This window comes from Anabas testudineus, chromosome 3 (genome assembly GCF_900324465.2).
Source record: "Anabas testudineus chromosome 3, fAnaTes1.2, whole genome shotgun sequence".
Lineage (NCBI taxonomy): Eukaryota > Metazoa > Chordata > Actinopteri > Anabantiformes > Anabantidae > Anabas > Anabas testudineus.
The window spans coordinates 24235685-24259954 of NC_046612.1; the positions used below are offsets into that span (position 1 = coordinate 24235685).

A 24270-nucleotide genomic window follows, 5' to 3' on the forward strand; every position below is an offset into this window, starting at 1 on the left:
GACTCCAGGCTGCAAACCCACCAAAAAAAATATATATATATATATACTTAACAGTGTTATTTTGAAGTTAGTCTCATTGCTTACTGGGCGTGGCGCTGCTGTTTCTTGACTATCAACGCCAGAGACAGAAACGGGAAGGAAGGAATTCGTTTTGTTTCCATGAGTTCTACACTCTACCTCTTAGATCTACCTCTTCACTGCATGGCTCTCCTGGGGAGTGACAGAATGGCTGCCTTTCATCTATGTGCTGTCACTTTGCCATCAGGACCCTATTACTGTACCTACCATCACCTGCCTGTTGCCACGGAAACCACCCTAGGAGGCTTGCACTATTCAGTGACAATACACCTTACATGTGTGTGTGTCGCTTTTCATGTCTGTATTTTGCTTTGTACATGTGACTAGTGATTTGAAATGTCTATTGTAAAACCAAAATGCTAAAAATTAATTTAAACTGGTAAATATGTATGGTGGTACTCCCACATTGAAATACACAGACTGATACAACAGGTGGAATTGATTTTAAGCAAGTGTTGCCATGCTTGTATTTCCAATCTTGCTCTGAATTTATGCAGTTTAAAGTGGAAATGGTGGTAGATTTACTGTTTTCTTTTTTTTAAAACAAAAAAAAAATAATTTCAAGGAACAAAAGCAGGCTTCTTACTTTTAGTCAATCATCAGCTTCTAACTTTCTTTTTTAAATTCAATTTTATTTGTACAGCACCAAACCACAACAGAAGTCATCTCAAAGTACTTTACAGTGTTTAAGGTTTAAGACCTTACAAAATATAACTGTATACAGAATTATATAGAAAACCCAACAACCCCACTTGAGCAGCACTTGGCAACAGTGGAGAGGAAAAACTCCCTTTAAAAGAAGAAACCTCCAGCAGAACCGGACTCATGGTGGGCGGCCATCTGCCTCGACCGGTTGAGGTGAGTGGAAAGAGGAGACAGAAAAGAACAGCAGGCAACAAAAAACAACAACAAAAGCAACAAAAACACTGGACAGGTTGGTGGGGCTAGTAACTGCACACTGGAGATATAGAGCTCCAAGCCCAAGGATACCTGCAGAGGAGAACAGAGAGAGGGAGACAACACACAACTACACACAACTGAGATAAGACAAAATTAATGACATGCAATGGTAGCATTTGAAAGGATAGAGGAGAGGAAGGAGGAGAGGAGCTCAGTAGAGGTCCCTCGGCAGGCTAATCTATAGCAGTATAACTAAGAGATGGTCACTTGATCATCTCTAACTATAAGATTTATAAAAAAGGTAAGTTTTGAGCCTAGTTGTAAATGTAGAGAATGAATGTCAGGAAACTTTAATCCCTAAGTTGGCTAAAATCGTGAAACATAATAAAAGATAAAAAGATTTATGTATTCAAGTGCTGCAAATAAGATAATATGATAATTATGACTACTCATCCCATGTAATCATATAAAAAAGCTAATATGGCCTATGAAAAAAAAAACAAAAAAACACTGTCCTTACTGTACATTACACAATAGAGTCCATACCTTGCTCAGCTGTTCTGTCACTATATTGTAGATAGCATAATACCTTGAAAATGCACAGGTTACATTTAACATTTACATTTACAACGGTTTTATCTTATTATTATTAGATAGACTTCCCCAAATCCGGTACAGAGTTATATGTATTGTATCTGTACCCAGTGTTACCCTAAGCTCTAATAGTGTTAAATGTTCTTTAAAAGATCAATGCATGATCTTGTAGAATTTGCTTGTGGAAAGACAAAAAGGCACTTTATATATCATCTAAACTTGAAGTCCTCAGGATCAGTGCTGGGGGACATTTTAGCATTGCAACTTTGACATCAATCATGTGATGCACACTAGCACAAAAAGCATGTTCTTATAAAGAATCATCGCAAAAGGACCAGCTATAAAAAGGGGAATTAATAAATGGACATGTTCTGATCCAGTACTCATAATACATCCATGGTCTGTTGTGCCTGGATACAGTACATTTTCAAAGCTATGACTGCTTCTGTTTTGCTCCAAAATGTCATACACTGATTAGCTGCAACATTAAATCCACCTGGTGGGCAGGGGTCAGTCTGACTGGTCTGGGGCTACACAGTCATAAATGCAGTCAGTTGCAATTCACTTTTCTGAAAACTGTCGATAATGGCCAGCAGAAAATGTTTTTCCCTATGCTGACCCCTGTCTACCACAACATTAGAGCCACCAGGTGGATTTAATGTAGCGGGCGATTGTTGTATGTAGTAGATGACAATGTGAATCTCTAAGGAAAGGTCAAGGGAGTTAGTGAAGGACAAGAAAAAAAGATGTGCACGATGTGATTGATGTTTATCCTTAAGATGAAACAAACATAATCCCTGTATCGTTCATTTTTTCAAATCTCTGTTTTGATTTATTGATGTCTCTATTTGGTGCCATCTCTTTATAACTCCTGCACAGGCATCAGCTGTTATTGTTCTGGGAGACGTTTACCTCCAAATCAGATTAGTATTTCTCATTCCCTGTTTTTTTGATTCCCTGTGTTAAGTTAATAAGAACAATAACACGGTCTCCCTAGAGCAAGGATAATAGTCCCTTTCAGTTAAGGTCATGCTGACTTCAAAACAGAGGTTCACACAGGTTAAACAATAAACTCTTCCCACTCAGTTATCATGGGAACACACACAAGTAGTGCTTCGGTACATAATAATTCTATACTGTTTAATTACCATCAGTTCACATAGGAGAAGAATAAGAGAAAACTTTACACTTTACTTTTCAGTTTGAATGATGAGGCAAAAGTCTTAAAATGACAAGTGAAGTGTACATACTGTATGAATACTTTATCACGAGACATATCTTGTAGTACAACATCCAGATTTCTTTTTAAAAAACAACTAAGTCACCCTCAGAGCTCCACATTGCCTCGGCGTGTCTTCATATGAATCCCCCCGCTTACAGTGCTGCCAGGATGAAAGCCTACAAAAGTGCATGCAGCTATATATATATTCAATGTGCATGTATCAGTAATACGGCCATTTGGGGAGGTGAAGGACAGGATATCCTTTGTGCTCAAATCAGAGGTGAGTGGTAATTAGCTAACGTTAGTCAGCTACTGAATGTGGATCCATTGGATTGTCAGTTACAGGGTCACTGGTGGCAGTGTCAAAAATAATACTTTTTCACAGCATACATACATCTAACTATATCAAAAATGTTTTACCAGTGTCAGATAAACCAAACCAAAACCATCCAGGGTTACTGTGGAGCACGAGGAACTGGTGTAAACTGGCCAGTCCACTTGTATAGCTGGGTTAGGAGAAATGTGTGCATGCTCGAGGGGCAGCTGCTCTACACTTTTTCCAGAACTGTGTACTGCCACTGAATCATTTAGTAGTACGCAATACTAGACTTTACTGGCCTACTTTAACTCCTGATTAAAACTGTTACAAAGTGCTGAAAGGCAGGAAAAAGGTGACAAATCTTGATCCCTTTGACATTTCACACAACTGTGCTGCTGCATAGTCAACTCAACTTACCTGGTAATAGGTAAAAATCTATTTATCTATAACTACTTTCTCCCCTCCTAAACTTTATCAACCACATACACACATGCTAAAATGAAAGTGAAAGTCTGCCCTCATTGCACTAGATAAATAAATTGTATTGCTCTTATTATCCATCACTGATGATCAGAGAGAGACACTAAATCCAGCAGAGCGTATTAAAGACATCAGGCAGCCAGAAACCATAGTGGGTCCTTCCTCTACTGCTGAGGTAACTCTTGTCTCTACAAAAATATGGGGAGTGGGAAGGCCTACTGCCAGTTCTCACAGTGTTAGCTCAAAAAAAAGTTACAGAATTATGGCACCAAGTGTGTCCTGTGAACAAACGTATCAATTCAACAAGCAAATGGACACTTACAGTGGTAAATACTTATTAATATGACAGGCATAAGACATTTGAGCCAAAAAAAGTAAGACCATCAGGAAGCAGCAGTGCAGATCAGCTGATGGTCTTCGCTAACAACTATTCAACACACACATGCACAAGTACACACCATTAGCCTCTTTTTCCGCTATTCTCCATCTACGCCTCATCTGGATAAACTAAATGAACTCAATAATTAAATTCAGTAATTAATTTTCACAACTGACATCAGGCCTGGGCCTGAGGGATGCATCTGTTTTTCTCCCAAGATCAACAGAATGAAAACAAACTAAAACGAGGTGTAAGGTTAAAAGTGATTAGTGTGTGGTGGTGTAAGTCTGAGGTGGTTTTCAACTGACTGCAGCATTGATTTGGCCAAATTGAAGTTGTGGCAGAGCTTGACTTTTTTTGTTTATTCTCAGGGATACATCCTCATCTCTCCCCACTGCCTCCCTGAGACACACACACAGTCTGTCTTTCGTGCAGGAAATGCTTCAAGCACCTGCTTGGAGGTATTTGTTGAAGTCAGTTTATTTAAGTGTCATGTAGGCTTAACCTTAAAATGCCTCTTGAAAAATGTCAGTGGAGCATGATCTCCTGAATGTGTACTTACGATATACAGTAATATATGGTCAGTGTACATATTGATCTACTTTTTGTGCTGTGCAGAAAACAAAACATGAATGTGTGAATGTGTCTTTTAAGACTGTGTCCTAAACGGTATTTGTCATGTGTGCAGCCCAAGGATTTGTGTGCACTTGGACTGTCCACGCCAGTGCACTGCAACTGTTCAATGCTGCAATTTTATTGTGGACGCAATGTATGTCCTATTCTTTTCTCTTTCTGATTTTTTTCTTTTTTCAGATTAATGCACTTACTGTAGTACTCTGGATTTCACATATGCCAATAGTCTTGGCTATATTTGTCTACTTGTCTGTATTTAAGCTATTAGTGGAGCACAGAGTTTATGTGGAATGTTTTAATGTGTTAATTAGGAATTGGCCCTTTATGCACCGGTCTAAGAATTTGTTCCCCTTGGAAAAATGTGGTGACCCCTGCTCTACACAACTTCTCAGGTCCCAAGATGCTGCCTTCAAATAGCTTGTTTTCTCTAACCAACAATCTGAAAGTCAATGTTTTTCAACTTACACGGGAGCAATCAATTAGCAATCAGCAATCAAATATGAAAATTGTTTAATTGTTTGATTAATTATGTGTTGTTTCAATAACTGCGTAATTATCTTGTTTTTCCAAAGACTGTAGTTTTCACAAAATCGACTTCCGAATAGATCTACACCTGGGCAGGCTGGTCCAGGCTGCTCGTAATCATAATCCTAATTGTCAGCCGACTCTATTTGAATCTATATTGCTTACTCTGTCTGCAATACACAAGTATTTGAGGAGGTAGGACAAAAAAGCTTAGTAGCTTCTGTGAAGGAGCCATGCATAAATTCAACTGCACAAAGAGCAGTTGCAATTTTGCCATAAAATTGCAGGCAGAAATGCACAAGAAGGTCTTACTTCCTCCCAGTTTTCAGGTGAGATAAATACAAGCAATTATCTAATGATCTTTCAAATAGCTTCCTTAGACCAGAAGTGGAAGCTGTTTGATCAATGTGCCCTATGTACCCTTAGAGAAACTACATAATAAAGCAACACAGTACAGCAGCTCTCCTGGCCTGACTTGCGTATTGATCTGCAGGGAAGTGCGCAGCTTGCAGTATGTGAGCTGAAATTACTCAAATGCTTCAACAGCACTCACACACAGGGCAAACGAGCGGCACATCACTGATCTTCCCAGAAAGAACTAGTCCAACAAGGAATGCACAAGGGTTGCAGTGGCAGAGCTTGATAACAATGTCGAGCCCTAATGAGAGTTTCTAGTTTTCGGCGAAAACGAACAGGCCTTGGTGCTAGGGCAGAGCGACAGATTAATGCAAGTTTATGTCAGACTGTCAGAGTGGCTAGACCTGCATTTTGAAGGTGCACATACACAACACTGGTATGTGCAAAACAATGAAATGCAGAGGTGCAAACTGGCAAGGGTCCAAAAAGGTCACAACATTTGTTCTTGCAAGAAAACAAAGAAAAAAACAAGCAGTGCTTGACATCAGACTCCTTAGAAAAGCTGTAGCTGTATGTGTACTAGCATAGCTCAAGACAAAGCCATTATTGGCACATGGAGTTAGTAAGATAAGGGTGGGGGTCTGTGCTGACATTTATTTTATCTGGCACTAGTGTCTGTACTGTAAATGCAATGAAAAAGGAACCTTTTAATCTGTAAATTTCATTTTATCAAGTCATAAAAGTAACATTAGTGACCACTGTTCTGGCCTTTTTAAAATTTCAACAGACATAATCATAACCAGAATTAAGTGGTGCACCCAAACAGCTTCTCTAATACAATATATGCTTACATATTAACGTAACTAACACAGGTGAAGTTACGTCACCACTGGAAATGTACAAATAACACCCGCTTGGTTTGAATGACAAGTAGACCCCCATTTTTTACCTAAACGTAACCAGAGTCAGGAATCCACCCCAGATCATTAGTGTGCCACTTTGGACATCTAACCCAGTGACCTCCCTCTGTCTGTTTACTTTAATGATCATGTAGCATTCAAAAACGATGATACATCAAAACATAATCCATTCAATTATTACTTTCCCAACAAAACATAATTGCAATTGCACTTTTTTTGAACAAAAATTATATTTTGACAGGGTTGTGAGAATGACTTTCTAGTAAAGTCAGTTCCCTATTGAAAGCTGAAGGTAACTACAATATTATTTATAATTTGACAGCTGGATGGGAAGTATCTGTATTTTTGTAAATACATTTTTTTTTTCAGTTCTGTAAGCAAAATAAATTCTGAGTACACTAGAATTTTAATAAATAAAATTGCATTTTCTGCCCTAGTCAAGCAGCCCTATTTCTTTACATACTGGCATTTATTTTCTAAAGAAATGTTTTAACCAAGAGAAAACTCAACTGAGAAACATGCTGAATGCAATATGTAATACACACTTTATTATCAAAGTACTTTAGATTTGCAGCATTTTATTCATCATTATTACCCATTTTTCATTAAAGTGGCAACTTATAAACTCATATCAATAAATAAACATTATTAAATGTTTATTATTAAAGTGTTAAGGGGTACTCCATTCAGAATCTCTGTCTTAATGTGAACACACTAATGATCCAGGTTCCAAAAGGGCAGCTGAAATGTGTCTCAAGAATGAAGCATGTAGACCTCCATGTCAACAAGGTACAAAGGCCAGCCTTTCAAGAAAAGTTTTACTCTCAAGTACATCGGTGGTTCACAGTTGTATGTGTGAGACCAAAAGAGAATTCAAAGCTCAGGTTCAAAGTGTTGCACTAAGATACAAAGACAAAACTGAAGAGGAATTTCAGAGCAAAGAAGCTGAACTCGGTTTGGAATAGAGAGGCTGATAAAAAATGCATGTTAAGGCAAGTGAATCCATTATATACGATGGGTCATATATTTATAAAATACTGATGTAACAGATTGAACATATTTCCTGTAAAAGAAAAACATTGTGTTTGCGGGTGTATACCTTAGATGCACAACATTCTTATGAGATATATTATTACTATTTTTATGTATGCATATTGATCAGTTTAGGCATTTAATAACAGCTCTACAGTTTGTACTGTTTTGTAATGTTAAGCTAGCGTGTTGCTGTGTAAATCACTTAAAGCTTTATTCAGAACTGTAAAATCCTTGCTGTCTAAGCTGATTTTCCTCCTTTACCTCCTCAAGGATTCAATATTTCCTTTGTCCCCTGACTTATAACCAGTGTATACACCCCTTCAAATGCAATAAAGGTTCAGCCCATTTGGAGCGTCCTCCATGTACAGTAAGTGACATGTGGCTGATACCACCAAGAAAAAGAATGCTAGGTTGAGGAGCACTTCTGCCCACTATGTGCTGTTTAACTGTAGCAATATCACAGGGAACAGAAGCTAAGTCACCCTATGGCCATCTTCCCCCATGTTCTCACCCTGTCACTGTGGACGATGTGAGACTGCAGGTATTCTATGATGGAAGTTAAGCGAGATGCTATAGAATATTTTTGATCATTTAGAGTGCTGATTAAGGCACAGGCAGTGCGATTCATCCACAAGATCTTCAATTCCTTCCACCTTGGAGTTGTTGCATTTAGATGAATGCGAAGTCATTTGGCAGACACTTCTACCCACAGAGACTTGAGAGTGAGGTACAAAGTAAGCAGAAACGCTAAGTCAGGAAATAGACATTGAAAGCAAAATGTTTGAGTTATGTGAAGTGTAACTGCCAGATGGGGGAGGAAGAATAGTTATTCTTATTATTACACATGTTTTTTAGTTTCTGGAGTTTTGTCTCCAACTGTTTTTTTTTTAATATTGTGTGTAAGGCTGCTGAGAGTGTAGATACACACGTAGTGTTTTGGTCTAGTGTAGGGAGATGCTGTTTGTTGGCAAAGACATGGGTGTGTTTTCAGGTGGGAAGGTGCTGATTGACCACTCAGTAGGTGAGAGTGTCAGAGCTTTGAGCTTCTAGTTGAAAGTGAAATTCAAAGATCTGCCAATTATCTTAATTAGAAATGACACAATTGAAGTTGCCACGCGTAGTGAAGGAAAAGCGGTGGTGCACATGGACTTTCTTGTGACAGATTTACAACTCATATCAATCAATATATTTTATGTCTTGCAGCTAATTTCCAGATGAACATCTTCATTTTTGATTCTGAGGCACGGGCTATTGGTCGAACATGAATTAGATGGCATTGATTTGAAACACAAAAAAAAAAAGCTTTGTTGAATGTGTCTCATTTTCACCTGCGCAGCCATGTGTCGGGGCGCTGGGTCCTGCAAATAAGCCTACCTGAAGTGTTGATTGAGTTGATTGAGTTTGTGTGTCTTGTCAGGTATCGGACGTTCGTCTCTGAGGACGCGGGCCCCAACACACTTGTTGCCACGGTGCTGGCGAAAGATCCCGATGGGGACGGGATCACGTATAAGATCACCACAGGAAACGAGGAGGGAAACTTTGTCATAGACAGCCAAAAAGGTTAGTACTCTACCCTGTAAATATTATACACATGCATAATGCCCATTCACAGCACTGCATGATACTGTACAGCACAGCAATACAAGTGGTTCAATATGTGTGTGCAATATATGATAGAAACTGTACTGAAGACACGTTCCTCCTATATAGTATCTTTATGAATTATTTTTACCTCACTGCTTAAAGTTTAAGGAGAAGAATCTTAGAACCTCACATTGCTCAGGGGCCTGTTATTATTGTGCTGTTCACCTACGTAGATTTAGCACAAACCCTGAAATATCCACAAAGATTGTTTTTCTTTTCATCGCTATTCTTTCACCCTGCTCTGCTGTCTGCCCTCCCTGCTATATTTATTTACGCCGTATAAATGTAAGAGCTCTGCAGTTTGTCAAGTGTGCCTCAGAGAGTGTGAGAAAATAAGCTTCACATTGTGTGTATAACATAGTTTTATCCTTCACTGGATGCACCGTTGTATGAATGAGGATGCCTCACCAGCAGCAGCCTTCCTCTCACTGCGAGACGATTTGACAGGGATATTTAAATCCTGTCGGGTCGTGTCATGGAGACATTAGAATAATTAGCCAAAGTGTTAGGTGTGTTTCCACAGTGTCTTTGCAACAAACTATCATCTGAGGTTTATAGTCACACTTCTCAGCTTTCTCTGAGGCAGGAGCAGCAATGCCAGAAGCAATGTGAAACAGGAAACTGGGTTAGCTGTGCTGCTGGTGCGTCTGTGTGTGGGAAGTTGGGGGAGGAGGGAGGGAGGGAGGGAACGAGGGAGGGAGCGAGGCATGGGGAGGTTGGACCGTTTTGTAAATTGCGACCACCTCTGAATCTGCATATGTAGTTCAATGTGATGTCATTTACAAGTTCAATTACTCTCAACTTCAAGGTATAATCTCCTCTGTTCCCCGGCAATGACATTCACAGCCAGCTGACAGTTGATAGTGGCGCCATTTTATCAAGCGAGCGGGAATAATTTGCATCTTACGACTCGATTCAATCAACTGTGAGATTATGACTGCATATTTGCCTTGCCATTTATATTGTTTGGGCCTCATTTACATTTCCTCACATTGACCAAAACTTTTGCGGTGTTCTTTCCCAGACTGACAATTCTTGTATTTAAGTTCACTGTTAGTTAAATGTTAGATTAATGCTTTTGTTATTCCATGTGCACATTTTGAATGCCACTGCCATTTATTCACATCATTGGTATTTAGCACACATTGATCAATTTAGCCATTTACTTGTGAATTAAAACTGCAGTCTATTGTAAATATCTTGTTGGGGCTGTAACAGGAAGTGCCCACACAGACAGGCTGTGTCTGCGTGGCCTATACATTTATGCATTCATTACTCAACTTTTTGCCCATTGTTAATGTTTTTTCACAGCCTCAGAGCAAACGTACCATAGCCTGATGAGGGTTCGATGCTAGAGGTTGGCAACTACTTGATTGATCTGTAAGATCTGTGAAATTATATGGAGTACTTCATCTCTCACCACACATTTGAAATGTCAGTGTAGCACCGATGCAGTCATTAGTCTGTTGTTTGCTTATCTTCATTAGAATGTAGTGATCATAAAAAAGATAAAGGTTGTCTGCAGTAATAATTAGACAACTAGTTTTACAGTGTACAACAGAAAAAGGTCTAACAAAAAGTCTAAAGTCAACTGTCAGTAATTACAATCATTTACTATATACACATTCACAAGTGAAGTTCAGGAGTTGGAAATAGACCTGGCACTTTAATCAATCCAGGTGTTGGCACCCCCACCATGCAATGGCTTGTGTAAACCTGTGTTTTACATGTGTAATACAGTAGTTAACCCAGTCTAACCACTGAAATATAGATGCTAACTGTGCGATGGTACCCATTTGTTTTTGGAGTTGGTAAAATGAGAGATGTACTAGTGTAATTTGGGTTCATAGCTAACATTAACAAAGAAATAAAAGCAAATGTCTTTTTTTGGCAAATAATCGGTAGTGATGGTTTCAATGTGCAATGCCACATGAGGATCAGTAGATGTTAGAAAATTCCAGGTTCTAATTGTAACCCATTGAAAAAGCAACATCTTCTCTTTTTTGGTCATTATGGTCAAATTCACTTACTGCACTGCAGATTTTAGAGCTAATAATTACACTTATAAGATAAGATCATGCCAGACCTGTTTATGCATAATTTAGCTAACTCAGCCAAAGTTTGCATTACGTTTGTGTGTCTTGGGTACAACACAACTTTATGTCTTTTATGACGATTAGCAAGTCGCTGAAACAGCACTGAGGGGCAGCACGATCAAAGTGTGGTTAGTGCTGCCCCCTCAAAATTCTAATACAGACACAAAGACACTACACAATCTGTCTGCACCAAAGCGTGTGAGCCAAAGTATGACACCATTATGCTTGTAATATGATCCAATATCTTGTTTGAAAGAGCCCAATATTTGGTCATTAAAACTGTTTTATGACTCTTATAATGGAAGGCGAGCACATTGGATTCCACCCACCCTCTCCAACCCATCTCATTCTCTCTCTGCTACTGATGAAAATCGTTTATTGCTTCATCTCTCCTCCTGTCTCCCCCTCCCTACTCATCTTAAATGACCGACAATCATTCAAGCGATTGTTTTCCTCCCTTCCGGCAGGAGCAGCCCTGCCGGCCTCCCTCTCCATGTTAATTTGCCTGTAACTCACCCCAGAATACAGTGTGTTTCCCTGAGATTTAAGGTGTCCATTAGGATCTGGGCAGCCTGGTCAATATGATGATCACACTCTTCCTATTAAAACCCATAAATACAGAAACACTCGCTCTGTTGGAAGGGGGTAAGTATTCACTGACAGCTACGGGGAAATGCTGGCGCCAATAAACAGGTTTCAGTCATTTCTTTTTTTTCCCCTCAGATAAGTTTTATGCATTTTTGGAATTGAATTTCCTTTACAGGGCGGTGGTAGGTGAGTTTATTTATTTATTTTATTAGTGAAGATTCCTTGGTAACCAGTGGTTAGGGAGTATTTGTCGCCATGTTGTCTAGTTTTATTTCTATCATTTAGTCATTCCTCCTGAACTCCTCGCCTCCTATTGTTTTGGTCTGATGTGCTGACCTGTATCTGATCCCAGCATTATGTAACAAACCCACATTGTTTTGCCCTCATTCTTCTCACTGTTTCTCAGTAGCAAATATATTGTTTTTCTCTTTTTCACTATTCCACTTCCTACATTTTTTTTCAACTCGTTCTTTCTTTGTCACTCTGTCACCCTTCCTCTGCACCCCTCACTTTTTTCTTTCAAACCTCCAGTGTGCAGTTTTTTGGCATGATGCTGACTGGAGGTAGCACTCCCTCGCAGAAACCCCAACCCACCCTGCTTTGTCTTTTGTCCACTGTGTTGTCTCTCACCCATCACTCTTGTGGTTCCTCCTCCCTTCTCGTTGCCTTCATGTGAAGTGACGGCTGCTCGCTGACCCCAAGGAAACATCTTCTCCATCTATGATAAGCGATGATATGTGCTGGCCCTGTTAGCAACAACACCCACACATGCACACGCATACACATACTATGTCAAACTCACCACACTTAAACTGAATCATGACTGTTTTCACACATGAAATTAAAGTTTTATCCACACACGTTACATTTACATACAAACCCTCTTGCTCAATCTGTGCATGCATAGACTAATTTAACAAACAAAAAGGGCATGCCTACATAGTAATGAACTGCATATACTGTACCCTCTTACATCCTTACAATGTGAACATGCATGTAAACACACACAGACGTATGCAGACACAATCATACACACAGAATCAAAAAGCGTGCATTGATGCATCCACACACATAAAGGCCAACACATACACCCAGGGACACGCACACACGCACAGACGTAGCCCATACTACAGGGACACATATCTCATAGATGAGAACAGACGCTCGCTGTATGCTTTGTTCTTGAATGTCCTAAAACCTTTTCCATGTCCCATTTTCAACCACTTACCCAGCATGTGTTGCTCTTGTCTAAGGCTTTTAGGCCCTTTTAGATGTTTATGCCAACCAGAGGCAGAGTAAAGCAGAGATCGGACTACAGGGCGCCTCCAGTGCTCCCTGTGTATGTAACATAGAGAGCAGGCCATAGCCTCTCTCTGTGTCTGCCTGCTGCCTTTACTGAACTGGTCACATTTATCTGGCCTTCTGTCTCAATTCATTAAGCATGAGTGCACTCCCCGGCACTATTGGAACAGCGTGGGTGGAGAGAGAGAAGGGTGAACTAGTGCTTACGCTGTTAATGCATCTTTGGTGTGGGTATGCATGTTTGTGTTTTATTCTATTTCAAGACTCTATGTGCCAAGAGTCAACTGATATTAAACAATCTAAATATATGTATTTTATTAGTTCTGTTTCAAACTAATAACTATTGATTGAAATATCCTAACAACTATTGGATGGCTTGTCACACATTTTATACAGACCTTCACAGCTCCATTAATTATGTATGGTATGGTAATGAGGTTCTCCTACAGCATGCTGGTGGCACTACAAAGCCCCACACGCAGTAAACTGCCTGCTCTGACACCTGTTGGTTGTGGCCAGCACACCAGTTGGTATTAATAATGTTTGTGGTTGTGCTTTTAAGTGAAATATTTGAATTTGAATAAATTATCATGACATGCAGGCACCTCTCAGGATCCCTTAAGCTATTTTTTTTTTTTATCTCGCACTGTCACCAGATCAAAATTGTCTTGTTACTCCCATCTCCATGTATTATCAAATATCTTCAAAAACAAATGATATCAGCCTCAGTAATGGTTACCATGATGTTAGTTTTGTCATTTTGAGCATGTATGGCACATGCATTACACTTCCGTTACATTTGGAACCTACTGTGCTACTTCTTGAGCATAAAAAATGCTTATTAAGATACATTTGATGTCTTGTGACTATTTTTTTATTGACCCAAGTCAGTTGCACTTTTTATTGCAGACAATTCTTCTAATTGTAGTGCCATTGTAGTTTTTTTTTTCTTTTTTTTTTTTATTGTCACAGTCTCTCGTAAGCCCATTCTTCAATGCAACCTCTATCAGCCCCAGCCACGCAACATACAATAGCCTATTTGGGTTTGGATAATGAGAAATTGGGAGCCAACCATCCAGGCTACTGCTGCTTTAGAGTATGAGCAAATTGCTTTTTTAATGGTAGTAAAAGGTGTCCAGGTGGGATGTTTAGCCTGAATATACCCAGCTGCTAAAATGGTCAAACTGAGAGTCAGAAACACTGCTGTGAAGTAAATGTCTAAAATTAAAAACATGGTTTAGTAAAAGAAGAAGCAGAGTTCATTGCATATGCACACATTAATGTATAGTATTTTAGGCAGCAGGTATTGTACAGCCAGAGTCAGAGTTGAAAATGCAAAGCACTACCTATGATGATGATATTAAATATTAAAGTAGAAATTGATCCAAAAATGAATTATCATTATTCATTGATTGATTGTCAATAATAATTAGACTGGTGAATAATCAGGGCCATGGTCTTGAATTTATTACCAAAGACAGTTGAGTTAAAGACATTCACATTATAGATCGTGGAACATGTTGACATACAGGTTTGTTTTTTTTAAAGGAGTTCTCCCACCCAATCAGAAAGTAGCTTCATATTGACACTGTTCAGTGCATTACTGTTGATGCACATGGCAGCATAATTGCTGGATAAAGTGTGGGCACAAATTATAGGTGTTTAAAAAGTCTGGGAACAAATTGTGTGTCACACCTCTGCTAAAGTTGCCAGCTCATCAATACCCTTATGAGTTAAATGACATTAAAGGAAAGCTCAGAAATAAACACATGGTTAGTCTTATTCAATTTTACCTTAGCCAGGACACCAGCAGCCACCACAAATGTGAGAAAAAAAGTATCTGTGACATTAAAGAAACAAAAAAGGGTCACAACATGAAGGAGTTTTCAGCAGTTAAAATGTGCTGTTCTTTGTTGGAGATTTAAGGTTAGTTATTTTTAGGTTAAAATAAAAAAATAATAATAATAAAAAAAACAATGACGCTGTTGAGAGATTGCTCAGATGCTCTAGCAGAGCTGTGTGTCTTCAATATCCAAAGCATTTGTGTTTCACGGTGGTAAAGAATGTCAAATTTCTGAGCCAACAGAGCATGTCAACACTGTGCTGTGTCAGAATGCTGTGAAAATCAGGTCAACTCTGCAGGAGAAACAAGCCGCAACAGAAAACGGCATCTAAGCGCTCATATATGTGGTTGATTTATAGTGAATCACAACCTGGACTTCCTTAATACAAAAGACGGCAGCATGTTGTACTTGTACACACACAAACACATAAACAAATGAGGCTGTGAAGCAGCTTTATTATCTACATACAAGCTTTGGGGAAGCTACTTCTTGTTTTGCTCTGCGTCCAGAGTGCCGCCTGTAGTGTTGCTGGACGTTATTGAACTCAGCACAAACTTCTGCTGCAGCATTTGCTGAATGTAAGTGTGTGCATTTTACTGTATGTGTGTGTGTGTGTGTGTGAGAGAGAGAGAGAGATAGAGAGAGCATATTTGTGTCTTTATATGTGTCTGACACAATGTATGTGACACGACTTTCTCGAGGCAAAGCTTTCTCCTCTTACACCTCTACGGCTCTAAATTGGAATCATCTTTAGCCCTGTCACTTTCCCTTCCGGTTTATTTTTATCTTTTTCTCTTACACACACACAAACACTCACACACACACGCACACAAACACCCTTAACCATGGACAGCAGTGCCAGGGAACCAGCCATTGTGACAAACACCTCGAGGCAGACACCCCCTCTCTTGTGCAACATCACACACACACATACACACACAAAAGGCAAACAGAAGGGATGCACTGTACACATGCAGATTTTGAGTGTGTGCAGCATTAACACGAGCACAACAGAAATTATCTTTTTTTTTTTCTTTCATCTTGTTCCATTTGTCATTTATTTCTGAAGACTCATCTACAGATCACCGAATGCAAATCATCCTTCTGCATGTGTCATGCTGCTACACACACACACACACACACACACACACACACACACACACACATATCTACGTTGTGTATAATTGTAACTGCATGATTTCAATTCCAGGGTCTCTTGTGAAACAGCAACCAAATGAACACATGACAGTGATAGCACCTGCTGCTGCCTCTGAAGATAAGAAGAATGTAATAAGTGTGTCCGCACTTTTAGTCCCCCCCTACACACACACACACACAAAGTAAACAGAGTGCCAAAGGGTGAGATGAATACAGAGTGGAGAAGAGTCATTCAAAGCAGAGAGTGGCATGCAGATGAGACGCCTACACCAGAGTGAAAGAGAGAGTCAGTAAGAGAAAGCGAGACAGAGGATGAAATAGAATGGCAGAATGGCAGCACTAACAGGGAATACCAGTCAATTTACTATTCATATGTTGTGTGGCCATAATTAATGGAATCTCTTTCAAAACTAAAACTGAAGTAAGAAAGTATAAAGAAACTTCTTATCTTATATTCTTCCTTCCTTCTAATTTACAAAGAAAGATTTGATGCATTTGCAACAGCACAAAGACGATAACGATTACTATTTGCAGTCAGGTTTTCACTTTTCTTTGGTATCAGGTTTGTTGTATAACTTTGTAGATTTCTTTCCTCCAGGTTGCAGAGCGCTGTGGCCATGACACAGTCAACAGCTTATCAGAGATTTTCAACAGCTGAATACGAAATCATTCATTTTCTTTGTCCTTTCCTGCAGTGTAAAAGACACCTTTTTTGTTGTTGTTATTTTTTTTTTTTTTTTGTATAGTAATGACCATTTTATATGAGCACAATTTGTCAACACAGCATTGTTGTTGTCATTGTCCAGGTGTTTAGTAAGATACCGCAAACCACAAACATGTACTTAAAGAAGCAAAATACCCTTATCTATGGTATAGTTTTAATTATTATAATAATATCATAATACTAAATAAGCTCAGTTCTTAAAGCTGCCATGTGACTCTAGGCTGGTAAAAACATTTTATGCAATTCATTTGAACTTGAAGTGTTAATGTAGTAAATAAGAATAATGTTTCTACGTTCATACTGTTGGCTACATAGGACATATACATATGACAATAGGGTTCACATCAGACAATATGTGTCCACATCAGCAAAAAGACTTGTTGGACTGAAAATGAGGGACATAAAAACACCTACATCTTTGTCTTGTTTTTTGTTTTTTATATAAAGCGTTTTTTGTTTTGTTGTCTTTTTATTTGAGGAATCTTTCTTTTTGTCTGTAAGTTCACCTTAATTATCTGTTCTAGCCTATGTGAGGTGTGGGCTGCACCAATTATTGTAAAGGGTCTACGACTGTTGCTAACCCAGACTTTGAGGCTGTTAAATTGGCATGGTCTGCAGAATAGTGCTATGGTTGCACTGAAACTAAACTTTTACTTCTGTTACTAAAATAAGTTCAGTGCTGAAATGCTAGACTGAATTGGTTTTTAACTTTTGTACAACAATACTCAGGCAGAAGTATAACACCAACATCCATGGTGCTATGTTACCAGCTCTCACTAAGACTGATACAATGAACAATATGACTTCCCATATAAAAAACAAATGCATATTATAAGTATTATAAGCTATCATTTTATCATCATATTTTATTCAGTAAAAATGAATTTTCCACAGCAAATAGGGAACTTAAGTGCCACCAGATAATGTTTACTGACGATATCATAATACAAAGTCACAAATATTTTGATACTGTAATTAAACGTTATTGTTAAAAAGTTGATGGTTGGAATCTTAAAGCTACAATGTGCAACTAAAACTAGCATGGGACTCAAAATCAATGGTCACTTAAGATACAACATGTTTTTTTAAGTTTAACCAAAGTGCTTTTGTTGCTTTAACCCAACCTTATTTATTCAAAATATGTTGCGTAATCCTTCAACATAATCATTGCAATGATTATGTTTTCTAATAAATATATAAATAATATTTGTGCAGTTTAGTTGCATAAGAAGATGATTTTGGAGGGACAGGGTTGCTTTTTTTGTTTTTTCTCCCTTTATAATGTTACGTAAATTATACAAAAATACAGGCACTAAGCTTCATAAATACCCTATTATTTTACATTGTGTATCACTCTACATTGTAAATAATTTAGACACTTCACAATGTAAAATGCATTGTTCTAGGTGTATAAACACATGGTTTTAGAGCACTGCTGAAGCACACTTTAATGTTTGAATGAGAGGAACCAATAACTCTACGTAACATGTAAAGGCTAATATTACATGACCCTCTGGACCACAGTTGTTTCTTGTTGTTCTTTCAGTAATTCTGGTCCAAAATCCAGAGTTCTGTATTTTACAACATGGTCAGGACTCAATAATTAAAAGAACAGTACTGTGGGATAGGGATACCATTTTAAGTTAATCCATTTACTGATCAGACAAAAATATATTGAAAATGATTTGATGTTGTGCTTACCAAGTCTGGCCAACAGGTGACAAGGTAAGTTTAGTAAGTTGTAAGTAGGTGGGTAAAGTAATTGCATTAAAATGTGTGGCTTTGGGGGAGGCTAACCACTGCAAGCACTGTGATGCTTCTTTCCTTCTCAAACCTAAAAGAAAAACCTACAGACATCATGTAATAATGTTACTGGGCTTCAACAGCAGCTGACAGAGTGTATTAACCACTGTCATCTATTTGGTTGCAGGTTTGATCCGTCTGCGGTCCAGTCCGCCTCCTCGCCTTCAGGGTGTACAATATGTACTCAATATCACAGCAACAGATGACAATGCCTCAGGCGGACCTCTGGCGTTGTCATCCACAGCCCAGGTCATAGTGGGAGTGGACGATGTGAACAACAACAAGCCGGTTTTCGAGAAGGTAAGACGAGCAATCTTACACTCACATCATTAAACCAAGTAGCTCATTATCTGCTTGTGTTTGAAGATAGGTTTCACAAACAAATGCTCTTGTGGTTTCTGTGCAGGGCTGATAAAGAACAGCGAAGTGAGAGGTCATTTAGGTACACTGTTTCTTTAGAAAGTGTTCAAGCCTTCATTTTTTTTTGCACAGTTCATTGTGTTGATTTGGCTGTTAATGGCTCATCTGCAAATAAAAAAAATATGTTTTTATAAATTCCAATTCATTAAAATAAAAACTGAAGTCTCATTTTACAGGAGTATTCAGACCCTTAATTTAGCATTCGTTGAGGCACATTTGGCAGCAAGTACCTGTACAGCTTAGAGTCTCTTCTCACACCTGGATTTGGGCAGTTTTTTTTTTCCATTGTTCCTCGTAAATCCACTCAAGCTCTTTCAGATTGGATGGAAAACATCTGTTTCCACAGGAGTTCTAGTTGTGTACGTCAGCGCTTTAGATTAATTGTTAAAGAGCAGTCAGAAACTTATTCCAAAGCAACACTGGTACCTGGAACTCACTGTATACGTCAATACGTCTAACCCTACCCTTCTATTTGCTAGTTCTCTCTTTTTGCATATGTCTATCCCATGTAACGCTGCCATCACTTTCTATTGCCTCTATTTCTTAGCCTATATCTCTCCTCTCTGGAGGAGCGATTAGCCAGCTTCACCCCCGTCTCTGCTCTCTCATCTCTCTCCTACATCATCTTGGTCTTTTAATTAAAGCTTTGAGGGATGTGGGAGAAATCCCAACTGGCCTGCTCTAGAAGCACAATGTCTCCACCTGCTTTTTTTTTGCCACGTCTCAATATTAAATGAGGTGACTTCCTAGGCCCTCTGAGATATGGGGAGCCAAGTCTACATGGGCAGCTGCTTGCTAAGTAAAGTACACTCACTATCTCCTGAGGGAAAGTGTGCGCCAAGTGTTTCCCTTTCGACTTCACCTCTTAACAGGAAGAAACAGAGGGATGGGAGAAAAGATGCGAGCCAAGAGAGAGGAGAAAACGAGAGAGAGAGAATTCTGGTCCACTGTGTTTCATCTGCTCTGTATGCTCAATTGTCTCTGGAATCTCCCGCTGGCATCATACACCTGTGATTCATTCCTTTCTCTCTGCTGGCGGGATGCTGATTGCAACAAACAAGACTCTGACCTCCCACCCCATGTCACTGAACATTGAAAAAAAAAAGGAATCAAAAGAATGAAGCAAATACACATGTATGAACAAAGAAAAACATAACACATGAGAAAACAAAAGGACAACCACTGTGTATCTTTGGTCAATGACAAACCAAGCAACTGAAGAAAAGGTACAACCGAAAAAAGTAAGTCTTCATACAGAAAAGTTAAAAAAAGGTTAGTTGGTGTTTCCTCTGTCTCTAAAAGCCAATAGCTGGACATTGAAGCAGAAAGGCCCTATTATCTTGCTGTGATGCCCAATCTTATAACTTAATGTAACCTCTGTAGAACTCTGCTGGTCAGTGAACCAAGACAGAAGGAGTAAGAGAGACACACAGAGGTAAAAATTTCCAGAGGGGTGAGATCACTTAAATAAAACTAGATTATGTGGTAGTATTAAAATCTGACTACAGACACAAAACCATACAGGCAATGACTATATTTATTTATTAACCTACTCATTTGGCAATGCAACCACAAGGGGGAACAATCCATTGTCATCTTGTCCATTGTCAGTCCTAGGTCTGAATAAATGTTAGGAAGGACATCCAACGTAACACATTTGCCAAACCAAATGGGAAGCATGAACACAACTTCCATATCGGCTTGGTCACTGCATGGGTTAACAAGAACCTCCACCAGTGCTGTTGGTCTATAGGGTGCTGGTGGAAACTGGGCTACTGTTGGTCGAACAAGGAGAGGAGGAAGGCATATTTGTAGGCAGAGAGACAAGAGGAAAGGCAAGAGCGTAGGACGGACAGTAGTGACTTTGACTGTTGGGACTATGATAATGAAGGCTAGAGAGTTGGTGGACATGATGCAGAGAAGGAAGGTGGACATACTGTGTGTCCAGGAAACTTGATGGAAAAGTAGCAAGGCAAGAGGTTTAGGGTGAGCGTTCAAGTTGTTTTACCGTAGAGTGGATGGGAAGAGAAATGAAGTAGAAGTTATTCTGAAAGAGGAATTTGTCCGGAATGTTCTGGAGAGTGAAAAGAGTATAGGATAGGGTGATGGCTCAAGCTGGAAATTGAGGGTGTGATGTTCAATGTCGTTAGTGGTTATGCCCCACAGGTAGGATGAGAGTTAGAAGAAAAATTTAGATTTTAGATTGTGATGGGCGGGTTTGGTCCTTAGGACAGGTATGCAGAAGGACAGATGGTGCTAGACTTTGTAAAAAGGATGGACATGGCTGTAGTCAATACTTTGTTCCAGAAGAGGCAGGAACACAGGTTGACATACTGTATAAGATCAGAGGGAGAAGCACTCAGGTAGACTACACGTTGTCTACACTGCAAAGTATTGGAGGACAAAGACAGAGGTCGGAGGTAATGGTGGAAGTTAAAAAAGAAAGATTTGTTTGTAGTTTCCAGGGAGGAAGTGAGACAGGCTCTGAGTGGTCTGTGTGTATAAAGACAAAGATGTTAGGTAAGAAGAAGTGGGACAGCGAGAGGACTGGAGAGAGTAGACAGAAGTACAAGGAGCTGCAGTGTAAGGTGAAGGTAAAAGTGTCTAAAGCATATGAGGACTTCTATGTTGGAGAGTAAGAAGGCAGAGGTGGATTTGTACAGGTTAGCAAGGCAAAGAGATAGAGATGGGAAAGATGTGTAGCAGGTTGGGGTGATAACAGATAGGGATGCAAATTTATTGACAGGTGCCAGGAGGGTGATGGCAAGATGGAATGAATACTTGTTGACGAATGAAGAAAATAAAAGAGAATAAAGAGAAAGTATAGAGAAAGGAAAGATTAGCAAGAGTGAAGTGAGGAGGGCATGAAGAGGATGAAGAGTGGAAACGCAGTTGGTCCTGATGACATACCTGTGAAGGTGTGGACATGTCTTAGAAAGGCGGCAGTAGGATTTCTCATTAGTTTGTTTCACAAGATCTTAGAGAGTGAGAGGATACCCGAGAGGACACATAGCTGGTGTGAGAGAAGAGGATGCAGAGAATAGGGTTAAATGGAGGCAGATGATTTACTGTGGTGACCCCTGAAAGGGAAAAGCTGAATGGAAAAGACTTGTGACACAGTCCAGGCAGACTTTCTACTCCTCAGCTGGTTTCTTTCAACCTTAAGACCGTATTAAGTGGATGAGGAAGTGACCAGACACAACATATATGGAAAAAAACACAGTTTGTTCTTCTGTTTCATTACAAAGTTCAGTGTTCACTCACTTCACATCAGCTACATTAATTTAGTCATTTCCGGCCTTCACTACAATAGAAGTCTTTGAGCCTATGTTAGCAACCCCTTGTCAGAGGTTCTTAAACTTGATCCTCAAGGCCCACTGTTTTTTTCAATAGTCCCTGCCCTACCACTGCTGATTACCTGGATCAGGTGTGTCCAGTCAACCAGAAACTAGAAGATACCAGTTTGTTTTGTCTTCATCAACTCTATGCTTTGTGTTCTCCAACACCCTCATACCTGCTTCGATCTTCGGTTTCATGGTTGCATTCTTTATCCACACCTCATGGCCAGACGTGAGGGAAGGAACTTCTAATATTTGAAATATCCAGAGCTTTTCTTTCAAACTCAGGTGCCTTAGTCAGCAGTAATGTGGCAGTTGTCTCAGACTGTCATGTCAAAGAAGGACCTGTCAACCTCACATTCCACACACACACAAACACGCCGGTGGTGTGCTATGATGCTACAGTTGGAAATGTTGACTGTCATCACAAATGCTCATGGCATTTCTTTGTGTTCAGACTTTTTCCCTTGTTTGTTATTAAATGTGTCTTCTACACACTCTGGATTGGCTGCTTTACATTTCTCTCCCTTTGGCTCTTTTTAATTAACTGCATGGGTGAATGCCTCACATGCAAACCTGCAGATCATCACCGGTCTCCCTCCATAATCCATTGAAGGCATAAAGCAAAGTTCGAAGCACTGAAGCCAAAAGGTATGACAGAAGAATAGAGGACAGAAGAGAAAAAAAAAATGGAAAAATGAAATGAGGCAGGAAGTGGAGGAAGATGAAAGAAAAGAAAAGGGAAAAAAAAGTTTGCTGGTCATTAATTAGATGTCAAAGGAAGGCATCAGCCAACACTACTGAGGGATTCCTTCCCTTCAGTGTCTGTGACACATCAGCATCAATGCTTCAATGAGACAGAGGGAGAAAAAAAAAAGAGTAAGAGAAAGAAAGATCAGACCAGAGAGAGGAGAAGCTAGAGAGAGAGTAGAGTGAGTGAGTCAGTGAGTGTAACCCAGGCGGCGTTCAAATGAGGATAATAAAGCTCTTCATCTGTCTGACAAGTTCAGTGATTGACAAAATCTTTGAAAACCCCTCGCATCGCACACAAGAATTTAAAACACTGGATGAATCTCTACAGTGACTCCGTAGAGATTATTGTGGTGTTAAACTCAGACTAGGGTTCATGTTTTTTCAGCTTTAGTATATCCGAGTGGTTGTAAGGGTGCTGACATGGGGTAATTGTTGCGTTCAATTTTAGGGAAGGAAAATACGTTTGTGTGGTAAAAATGTATTATAATAATATTCATCATCGTCATGGAGTGTTGTTGTTATGATATTTGAGACTGTCCTTCTGAAGAAAATAAATCCATATGTAATTTGTGTCATATGGGTTCAAATCCAAGGGTCGGCCGGGTGCCTTCTGGGTGCCCTGTGTCTGCGTGGGTTCTCTCTCTAGCTTCCTCCCACCTCCAAAGACATGCATGTTAGGTTAATGATGACAAAAGCAGAGCAGCTGCAGTTTGATGTTAAATGCTGTTACAATGATAAGATTTCAAGCTCAGATTAGTTTAAGGTAAGTCTAACTAGGGCATTTTCATGGTAGCAGTTGCATGGTCAGGTAACAAGATTTGGTGACAGCATTTTAGTAGTGAACACCTAGGTGCAAAGAATCAGAAAAATATCCTCGGTTTTACTCTATGTCTCGTGCTGTAGGCTGTTTATGGTGCCTCAAAACATCCCAAACATTCATCCCAACGTCAGTATTTAGTCTGCCCTTAACAGCATGTGTCCAACTTTTATCAAGCTGACAAAAATGCCTAATCTAGATCTTTCTTTTTTGACTTTTTCTAATACAACTGCAGCTGTTTTCTGGTATGCTGCTGAAGGCTCTGTGAAGTGTTGGCCCCATTTTCAATAAAAAACAAGATATGTTTTGGACAGAGCTAAATACACTGGGTGCCAAAAGAT

General features: G+C 39.4%; 1 protein-coding gene across 1 annotated transcript in view; it reads left to right on the forward strand.

Annotated features, from left to right (window-relative positions):
• The window catches only part of si:ch211-186j3.6 (neural-cadherin), a 263441-nt gene that overhangs the window by 95033 nt on the left and 144138 nt on the right, over positions 1-24270 (forward strand). Inside the window, exons 7-8 of the mRNA XM_026378538.1 lie at positions 8860-9002; positions 18729-18901. Coding sequence (XP_026234323.1) covers positions 8860-9002; positions 18729-18901 — 316 coding nt within the window. The remainder of the gene's footprint in view (positions 1-8859; positions 9003-18728; positions 18902-24270) is intronic.